Consider the following 10,203-nt stretch of genomic DNA (forward strand, 5'->3'; position numbering starts at 1 on the left):
CCTGGGCTACATAGTGAGTCCAGGCCGTTTCACACACACATATTGCTTACATTGACAGCACATGTGTTTTGCTTTCCTGGCTCTTTTGTAGGACATACTCGGCATCTTGCTGGTCTTGCTGTTTTGTCGGGAGGTTCATATTATATAGTGTGTAGTTAACATGCACATAAAAAATGAATAAAATAGATTATTAAATTCTTGATATGCATTGTGAACAGACCCCAACATTTTCACATCTGTTGTGTACTTGCTTACAAAACCTAAAAGGTAACATCAGAAATAAATTCCTATTTCAACTGCAGTGAAAACACCAATAGAACTCTACAACAAACATAAACTTTGCTTCAGTTGTCACACCCAAGGCAGTCTTCACACAGGACGGCTGCAGGCTCGGTGCATGGGTCTCTATGCTGACTGCAGGTGTGCTTAGCTTTCCTTTCCTACGTGGCAGGCCCTGCTTGTCATCTATCTTGTTTTCCTTTTTTGTCAGGAGCTTCCTCCTGTATTATACAATGTGCACTTTAGCAGGAAAACAAGATATCAGTACAATAAAATATCAAATAGGTAATGAGTGCTTAGAATAGACGTCAACATTTTCAGCTGTTTTCTTGATCACTAACCTAAAAGATAACATCAGAAATAAAAATCTGAGGGGCTGGGGATTTAGCTCAGCGGCAAAGCGCCTGCCTGGCAAGCGCAAGGTCATGAGTTCGGTTCCTGGTACCGGAGAAAAACCAAAACCAAAAAAAAAAAAATCTGTATGGACTACAATGTAAATACAAACAAAAGCCCACCACAGAAATAATCTCTGTTTCAACTATTGCACCCAAGGTGGTCTTCACACATGAAAACTGCGTGTTCTGTGTGCAAGTATCGCTTACACTGATGGCACGTATGATTTGTTTTCCTGTCTTTCCTTGTAGGGCACGGCTGACATCTTTTTCACTTTCCTGCTATTACAGTAGGTCCTTGGGATGCTGCACCTGCCTGTTCACCTGTCAGCTCACCAGTGTGTGCCACAATTTTTTTGCATAGCTCCCAGGGCAGAAACATTTTCGTTTTCCTCTGCTGTGCAGGATCTCTTATGAGTTCCAGTCCCGATCTGCTAAGAAAATTGCTCCACGATATTTTGTGCTTGTTATTTTCTTTGTAAACTATCAAACTATGTTACACATGTTTAGGATCAAGTAAAACACAACCGTCGGCCACGGCTTTGTGTTTTGAGTGACACTGTAGTGGCTGCACAACTCATCAACAGGATCTACTCCACCTTTGGTTTTGTTGCAGAGAGTTACTATTTCAGGTTTCCGTTTTGTTGAGGTTTCTCTATCAATATTTCCATCATGGTGCGATGTTGACACCAGCACTGCCAGTTTGCTTTTCCTTGCCATGTACGAGGCCAATGTTATATTTTTGTGAAATCTAAAGATTGTATATACAGTTCTCTGTTTTGAAATTGCAACATTTCATTTGGAAATTCTGCTTTGTTCTTGTGTACAGTTCCTACGCTGGTCAGCTTGTCCTTTGTTAGCAAATGTGACATCCGTTGGAACCTGGCAAACCAATTGTGGAACGTCACATCCTGAATAGTTTGGGAGGCGGGAGGAACACGTTTGTTTACAGCATCACTTGGTTTATTACTGTATGAATAAGAACCTGGCGGCAGACTGCCAGGATAAATTTCTAAATCGAAAGCATAATACATCTTTGCATCTACAAGAGCATAAATTTTTATGCCATATTTTGAAGGTCTTCTGGGAATATACTCCCTGAAGCTACAGCAGCCATGAAATGCTGCAAGATGTTCACCAATAGTCATGAATTCAGAAGGGGTGTAAATTGCTTGACAGTTACCCACAAATCTCTCAAACCGTGAGCCGATAGCAGCCGGATTATCGGTTCTTTTTCTTTCTTGGTGGGTGGTTTTGTCATCAAATCTCAGGCAGTTTTGAAGGAAACTAAATCTCCTCCGTGTCATCATTATACTCTACAAACTCAAACCCACAGTCATCACCTTTCCATAAGTTTTTCCATTCCTACGATGACCATTATAAAGCCCTAGGAACAGAGAGAAGGAAAGCAAATGCTAATTTGTCTACTCTTGCATCACCGTGCTCAAAATAAAAATGAATAAGTAGAGTCCACATGGCCCTCGCTTGGGTCAAGAAGCTACCTATTTAGTTAAGGAAGGACTAGGCACCTTAACTAACTTTTTTTTTTTGTCTTTTTGAGACAGGGTCTCGCTATGCAGTTCAGGCTGACCTTGAGCTCACTGTATAGCCCAGGCTGGTCTCGAACTCCCAACAATCCTCCCAGGCACCTTAACTATCAAGACTTCGTGCAGTGGAAAAGGAATCAACCAGGAGAACTTAGGTGCTATTAGCAAAAGCAGAGAGGAATGGATGCCGGGCAGCCTAAAAATGACAAATGTCCACTATGGATAATATGATAATATGATGTCTAATGATATGATAAGGAAGATGAGGCCTTAGTAAAAGGTGGAGCCAGTGACCAGACCCCGGTCTGCTGCCATGGTCTTCACCACAGTGCTGTGTGGATTGCAGTGGCTAACTCAGACTGGGCTCATTCATGTTTGTATATTTACAAAACAGTTTGGTACTGTTATGGCTTGTGTCTTGTTGATTTTTTCTCATTGCTGAGACAAAATATCCAACACCTAAAATTAAGGAAGGAAAGGTTTATTTATCTCACAGTTTGTGGAGGTTTCAGTTCCTATTTGGCTAAGGCAGAGTGGCACATGGCAGAGGGCAACAGTTCACAGTGGCAGAAGACAGCAAAAGCAACAAGAGCAAAAGGGATGAGCAGCAGAGCAAGTCTCTTTCCCTCTCTTATATTGTATGCAAGCTACCCACCCCGGGGCGGGTGTAGCTCTCACACCCATAACCCCAGCATTGGACCATGGATCAATCAAAAACTCTAGAAGTCTGCCCCATGACTACATGAGGCTTTGGGGGGACATCCAGGCACAAACATGACAGCTTGTATCTAGATGTCCCTCCAGAGCCTCATACAATCATAGGTGGGGGTTTTTGGAGGTGGCTGGGTCTAGGGTATATGTTGCTGGGATCAAAGATACGATGCAGGGATTGATTCATGGTGTGATGCTAGGATTAAGCCCGCTCCAACCTGGGTGTGAGTGCTACCTGCCCTAAGGGCAAGTAGCCTGGCTAAGGTGTAAGGCACAGAGGGCTGCTGCTGTTGTCTCTTGCTGCTTGCTGTTTTTGATGTCTTCTGCCTACCATGAACTCTTTCTCCTCTGTGATGCCCCTCTGCCATCCACCTTGCCTTGGAGCCAGTGATGATGGGCTGAAATCTCTACACACTGTGAGCTGAAATAAACCTCTCCTCCTTTACCTTTGGTTATTGGGTATTTTGTCTCAGCAATAAAAAAAGTGGCTAACATAGGTACCCAATTATCTTTCTCCCGGGATCTAGTGAAGTCTCTTTTTCCTATTGATTCTTGGCTTTATTCGGCCAAAAACTGGAGATGTACTTTGACAACAGAAAAAAAGAAATTTGAAATCAGTATTGTTGGAAACTTGTCTGTCCAGGCGGCTTCCTCCTGCACACTGCTCTGCAGGGCACGGACGATTTAGACGGTGATCATGTGGCCCATGGGTGTGAACGGCTCTCTCTCTTCTTGTGGAGGGAAAGAACAAAACCCCTAAATGATCTTGATTCTTTGAGTTCACCAACATGAAACAGAAACCGTGAGAACAGCTGTAATGGTACAGACCTGATGGTCTCCTAGCAGCAGAGACTTCACATTTCTACAGGAAAGTGGGGGCGTGGAGCGGGGGCTCAGGAATGAGGGCGTGTGGAGGTTGTGCTCACAGAGTCTGGGCTGCTCCAGGCCTCACTGTTCACCCCTCTTTCTCTCTCAGAGGCTGTGTGGATCCTCCTGCTTTTTCTGATCCTCTCCGACAGCCTCGATTCCCTTTTTGACCCCTCTGCTCTTTCACAACTTGGTCGGCGCTGGCATCGCTTCCACCTTCTGGGCAGGAAGTGCGGGGAGGAGCAGCGCCAGCCTCTCCATCCATCAGCACTTTCCCAGAGGCCCTTGCGGGTTTCCCCTCCTATCTTATCTATCAGAACTGGGGACACAGGTTGAATGGAACAAAAGTAGTCCAGGTTCTTGCGCATGCCAAGGAAAGAACTGCCACGTGTAAGTATAGGTAGCTAAATTTATGGAAGATCATGGGATGGTGGCAGCAGGAACAGGCAGAAAGGAAAAAGGAAAGAGGAAGAGGACGAGGAAGAGGAGCGCCACATAAGCCGGGCTTCCGGTGTTCCAGGGGTCAGACGCCTCTGACTGCAGGTGCCTCTCTTCGCACTTCTCGCTGGTGTTGATGATCTGCTGCCTCAGGCAGCGAGACTTCCTAAGCTCAAACACCGTTAATCGTTAGGGCGGTGCTGTGTTTATAGTCGAATGTTGGGAAGGAAAGGGGCTGGCTCCCTCAGCGTCCCTGTTTCTACCTGTGTTTATTTTGTTTCTTTGTCTTTTTTTTTGAGACCGGTTCTCGCTATGCAGTTCAGGCTGGCCTTGAGCTCGCTTTATTACACAGGCTGTTCTCAAGCTCGCAACGATCCTCCTGCCTCAGCCTCCCGAGTGCTGGGGTTATAGGCCCGCTCCACCACGCCTGGCGTCTATCTGGGTTTAGAACCGCATAGTGAGACCCTGTCTCAAAAAGGAGAAGGAGAAGAAGAAAGTTGGTAGAATAATTCTACCTAATGTGGACCGCGATTTCACTACATGGACTTGGACATCCATTATCTCATTTAATTCTCACTGAGATGTTAGCTCTGAGGTATTAGTGGTATTATGACTCCTTTACCAGATGAGGATGAGGAGGCCTAGAGGGCAACTTGCTCAAGCGCTGATTCTTACGGAGCTAGTATCTTGATCCCCCTGCTTTCACCCCTCACCACACAGGCTGAACCAGATGACTGAGGGTGGAGGAGGTGGAATCTTTCTAGGCAGCCCGGTCTCCATGGCAACTCCCTGTGAGTGCAGAAGCTGTACCCTGCTCTTTCACTTCCAGAACCTTCTCAGGAGAGCGCAACCTGTGCAGCAAGTGCCTTTGCGTGCGGTGGAGCGAGCGAATGGGAGGTCAGGCACTGCAGGGGAGAGGGGGCGACTTGGAGAGCGAGGCCTGAGAGGCTGTGTCGGGATGAGCGAAGCCGGAATCCCAGGCACCACGTGGGGCGGTGGAAGATGAGGGAGACAGAGACCTCAGTCTCTTGAGAGCAGAGCTCAAATACTGGAGAAGAGAAAGGAGGCAAAGGGGAGTTGTGACGCTGAGGATGAGAGTGACAGGATGTAACGTGCTGATTTGAAGGAGGCCAGGGAGTGAGCCGTCCGGATGTCGGGGCGGCCAGTGTGACGGCCTTGTGATGGCCAGCAGGCCTGAAGAAATCGAGTGAGCCGGCAGAAGAGCAAGAGAGGAAGACAAAGTGATGAGCTCAGACATTTACCTATAAAAGTCTCCAGTTTATCCTTCTTTATGGCTGAGTAGTACTCCATTGTACAAAGAGATCACATCTTTTTTTATCTGCTCCTTGGTTGATGGGCATTTGGGTTGCTTCCAAAATCTAGCTATTTCAAAATGTGCTGCTATAAACACAGGTGAATATATATTGCTTTGGTACAATGTTTTTAATTCTTCTGGGAAGATACCCAGAAGGGGAATAGCTGGGTCAGATGGGACCTGCAATCCTCGCTCTTTGAGGAATCTCCACAGTGGTTGCAGCAGTCTACACTCCCACCAACAGTGGAGAAGGGTTCCTTTTCCCTCACAGCACCTCCAGCATTTGTTATTGGTTGATTTCTTGATAGCTTTATAGTATAGTTTCAAGTCAGGGATTGTGATGCCCCTTGCCTTGCCTTTGTTGATCAGAACTGTCTTTGGTATTCTAGGTCTCTTCTGGTTCCAAATGAATTTTAGGATTGTTTTCTCTAAGTCTGTGAGCTATGCTGTTGGAATTTTGATCGGAATTGCATTAAATCTGTGTAACAGTCAAACTGCTTACATTGCGGGTTAGGATATAGCACCCGTCTTCAGAATCTTTTTTTTTTTTTTAATTGAGAGAGAGGGTCTCACTATGTAGTACAGGCCTGGAAGTCACTATGTAGCCCAGGCTGGCCTGAAACTCACAGCAGTCCTCCTGCCTCAGCCTCCTTAGGGCTGGAAATACAGGTGTGCACCCCCCAGCAGAATCCTCCTTTAGATGTGCAGGGCAAGAACCAGGGGGAGATTTGAGCGCTTTTACTTTTACTGTTTACATAAGTAGTAATCTGTTGGGCCCTAAGAGTGGTCAGTGCATGTTTACTTGACAAACCCTTGATCTCGGCTGGTCTGGGCCTTGTCTTGAGTGCTTTATACTGAGGTGGGGCAGATGGGGAGAGATCAGGAGTTCAATTTTATTTTATTTTTTAGCAAAGTTTTATTAAAGGTAGGAAAAGAAACAGGCTCTGCAGAGTGAGTTCGGGCCAAGTAAAAGTAGGAAAAGAAGTGCACCCTATAGAATGAGGGATGGTGGCCCAGGAGTCCAATTTTAGACACACTTGATTTGAAACTTTTGCTATACATCCCGGGCAGTTGGACATCTGCGTGTGGGGTAAAGGAGACCAAAGCTGGGACTCAGAAGCATAGAGATGGCATCTGTAGCCATGAGCCACCTAAGCAGTGAGTGGGGATTAAAAACAAGGGAGCTCGGAGAGCCCTCTTGAGAGGTGGGGGAGAAGAGCTGGGTGGAAGATATAGAGAAGGCCCAGGAGTCTGTGGGGTCCCAGAGGTCAGATGCGTAAGTAGTTCCAGGAAGTAGTGGTCGAATGTCACAAGCTGCTGCTGAGTCATTTACGCTCAAGGCTGAGGAGGGGCCGTGGGCTGAGCTGCCTGGGCTTGCTGACCGTGGTGGAGTAAGGGCTGGGGTGGGCGAGGGCTGGATGGGGAGGAGTGTAAGGAAGACTGGGAGGAGGCGGACGAGACACAGGTGTTGGAGTTTAATCAGCCAGAAGCAAACAATGGGACAGTGGTTAGCAGGGAAAGTGGGTGATGGAAGAAAGCTTTGCTTTTTTGTTAAGAGAAATATATTTGGTGGGGATATCAGACTTGCGTATAAATGTAGTATAATAATAACACCTTCACTTTATTTGTTTATTTTTTGTCTTTTTGAGACAGGGTCTCGCTATGCAATTCAGGCTGGCCTTGAGCTCACTTTGTAGCACAGGCTGGTCTCCAACTCGCAACGATCCTCCTGCCTCAGCCTCCTGTATGCTGGGATTACACCGTGCCTGGCACATTTTTTTTTCTTATTTTAAAGACAAAACCCTACAATAAAAATGATGCAGAATTTAAATGATAGGAAATTAACAATGGTTATTATATTGCATAGTGTTATCTTCAAAGTAGTTGCTCAGATTACCGGGTACAGGCATGCAAAATTGATCAGACAGTATAAGCACTAACTGTTCCTTTCAATGAACTAATAGAAATTAGTAGTACAATTATCTTAGCTCTCTTGTGTATAAACATACCTTTTTTTTCCCTTTCTTTTTTTCTCTTTCCCCCCATCCCAGTTGTTCTTTCCTTTTGAGCAGTTTCTTTCCCTTTCATCATATCTATGTACCTTTTGGATCTTATTTACTCTTTCAGTTTCTTATACTAGGGAGGCAATACAACACCGTGTGTACACATGCATTCTGATTTATAGTCATAACATTTTAACAATGTTATGTATTCTTTCTTTTTATTTTTGAGACAGGGTTTCACTAATGTTATATATTCTAATCCAGGGGCAGGGGATTGTTTTTTGTTTACTTATGTTTTTACTGCCTTTCAGAGATGTTTTGTAATTTTTGTTGTACAAGCCTTTCATTTCTTTTGTTGTTGTTGGTGGTGGTGTAGGTCCTTTTTATTTATTCTTCTCAATTTTTTAAAGCTTTGATATTGGGCAGGATTTTTGCAGCTTATATTGTAGAGGGGAAAAACATGAACATATCCACCTCACCCCACTCCTCAGGATACAAAGTCTCTCCAAGTACAATTGATCAACTAACTTGGATCATCACTTCTAGGCGGTTTCTGACCTTTCTTATTTCAGAGCACAGCCCACCATTTGTACTTCCTTAAAAATAAAACTGGTTCCTCTCATTATGAAGCTAAGGATGCTGGTTCTCATGCAAAAGCATTATTAAAGTTTTTCTGGTTTGTTTTTACTCTAAGGAGCATCAAACTATGAATTTATTTTATTTATTTATTTATTTATTTATATTATTTTATTTACTGCTTTTTTTTTTTTTTTTGGTACCAGGAATCTAACTCACGACCTCGCACTTGCCAGATAGGCGCTGTGCTGCTGAGCTAAATCCCCAGCCCTGAATTTATGATTCTTGTCCACATTTTTAAATTTCACTTTTTCACAATGCCAAATCCATTTTGGATTCTAGGACAAAATCTTTGAATCCACCCTATATATATATATATATTTTTGTCTTTTTGAAACAGAGTCTCGCTATGCAGTTCAGGCTGACCTTGAGCTCACTTTGTAGTCCATGCTGGTCTCGAACTCGCAACGATCCTCCTGCCTCAGCCTCCTGAGTGCTGGGATTACAGGCGTGCACCACCACGCCTGGCTCACACTACATATTGAAGATGAGGGAAATCTAGTATGCTTACTAAATTTCAATTCAGATTTGGACCTAAATGCAATGTTCACACTATAAAATTTCCCATACATTCTATAGATGTAGGAAATGTATTTATATTATTCTACAAATATAGGTCATGTATTTAACTAGATTTAATCACATTTCATAGATTGGACTTGAGGGTGTTTTTAAAGTGTTGAGAGTTTAATGTTTATTTTTGTAATCCAACAACTTTACTCAAAAATGCAGAGAATTTTTCTGGCTGGCCTGGAGGATAACATTTCAGTGTTGATCGGTCCATTGATTGTAACAGCCCAGGAAGTGTGCTAGCGGAAGAACTAATAGGCCGGTGTATTGGCACATGCCTGTAATTCCAGCACTTGGGAGGCTGAGGCAGGAGGATTGCTGGGAGTTCGAGACCAGCCTAGGCTACATAAGTGAGCTCAAGGCCAGCCTGAACTGCATAGTGAGACTCTGTCTCAAAAAGACAAAAAAGAAAAAAGAAAAAAAGAAGGAAGAACTAATAGAAAACAAACCTGCAATTTTCTTTGTCCTATTGTGATGTTAAGCAGTTCTTGTTGAATTCTAATCTATTTCTGCAGGTGCAGAAGAGACGCTCCTGTTTGTGTAGCTGGTTTGCCAGTTGCAGCTGGTGATTCTTCATCAATTTTTTATTTATAACTATGACAAGTGGCTCGCCTTTTCCCAGAGACTCTAAACAGCTTGCCGCACCTGCGTGACTAATCACAAGACCAGCTCTCTGAGTGTCTTCTCGCAAGGAATCCTTGCAGCTGTAAACGCGCAGAGTAAAGGACTCAGTGCTGGATGATTGCAGCACCATCGTTCTACCGATCTGGAGAGCGAGTCCGCTGAAACCGAGGCTCTTGAAGGTGGAGTGGAGCCGGGGAGAAGCGCGAGCCCTGCCTGCCTCAGGAGAAGCAGCGCTTTGGGGTCACAGTGGGGCCGCGGCCGCAGCCAGCACCTTCCACTCTGAGCCACAGCCTGTGCGGAGCCCTTGGAAGGAGGGGGTCCGGGGAAAATCACGGGAGAGTCTTTTTTTTTGGTACCGGGAATCGAACTGAGGACCTTGCGCTTGCCAAGCAGGTGCTGTGCTGCTGAATTGGATTCCTGGCCCTCTTTGTTTAAATTAATTTGCAAATATCTTATTCTTAATATTTTTGTAGTGCTGGGCATTGAACACAGAATGTTGGGTATGTACATTGCGCTACATCCCTAGTCCATAAATATTCTTTTTTTTTTTTTCCCCCCAGTATCGGGAATCGGAACTCACTACCTGACACTTGCCAGGCAAGCGCTGTGCCACTGAGCTAAATCCCCAGCCCCTATAAATATTCTTTTTGATTCTACTTTATTTTTGATGCTACTTTAAACGAATTATTAAATTTCCTTTTGGATAGGTTTTTTTTTTTTTTTTTGGTCTTCTTGAGACAGGTTCTCGCTATGCAGTTCAGGCTGGCCTTGAGCTCACTTTGCAGACCAGGCTGCCCTTGAACTCACAAGGATCCTCCTGC

General features: G+C 44.6%; 1 protein-coding gene across 1 annotated transcript; it reads right to left on the bottom strand.

Moving 5' to 3' along the window:
• Positions 1 to 8,882: 8,882 nt before the first annotated feature.
• LOC102004721 (UDP-N-acetylglucosamine transferase subunit ALG13 homolog) lies at positions 8,883 to 10,125 on the bottom strand. The gene is made up of 2 exons (XM_005405313.2): positions 9,271 to 10,125; positions 8,883 to 9,000 (listed from the first exon to the last, which is right to left on the bottom strand). The coding sequence occupies exons 1-2, from the start codon at positions 9,510 to 9,512 to the stop codon at positions 8,883 to 8,885; spliced, it is 360 nt and encodes a 119-aa protein (XP_005405370.1). The 5' UTR covers positions 9,513 to 10,125.
• Positions 10,126 to 10,203: the final 78 nt, after the last annotated feature.

The sequence above is a fragment of the Chinchilla lanigera genome, unplaced genomic scaffold, assembly GCF_000276665.1.
Source record: "Chinchilla lanigera isolate Chin_1 unplaced genomic scaffold, ChiLan1.0 scaffold00092, whole genome shotgun sequence".
NCBI lineage: Eukaryota > Metazoa > Chordata > Mammalia > Rodentia > Chinchillidae > Chinchilla > Chinchilla lanigera.

Bases quoted from the DNA above. Each gene is read 5' to 3' on its own strand.
- LOC102004721 (XM_005405313.2), bottom strand. From the start codon at position 9,512: ATGGTGCTGCAATCATCCAGCACTGAGTCCTTTACTCTGCGCGTTTAC. The intron at 9,001-9,270 runs CAGAAATAGATT...TAGTTCTTCCGC, and splicing joins GAGCGTCTCTTCTGCACCTG to TAGCACACTTCCTGGGCTGT.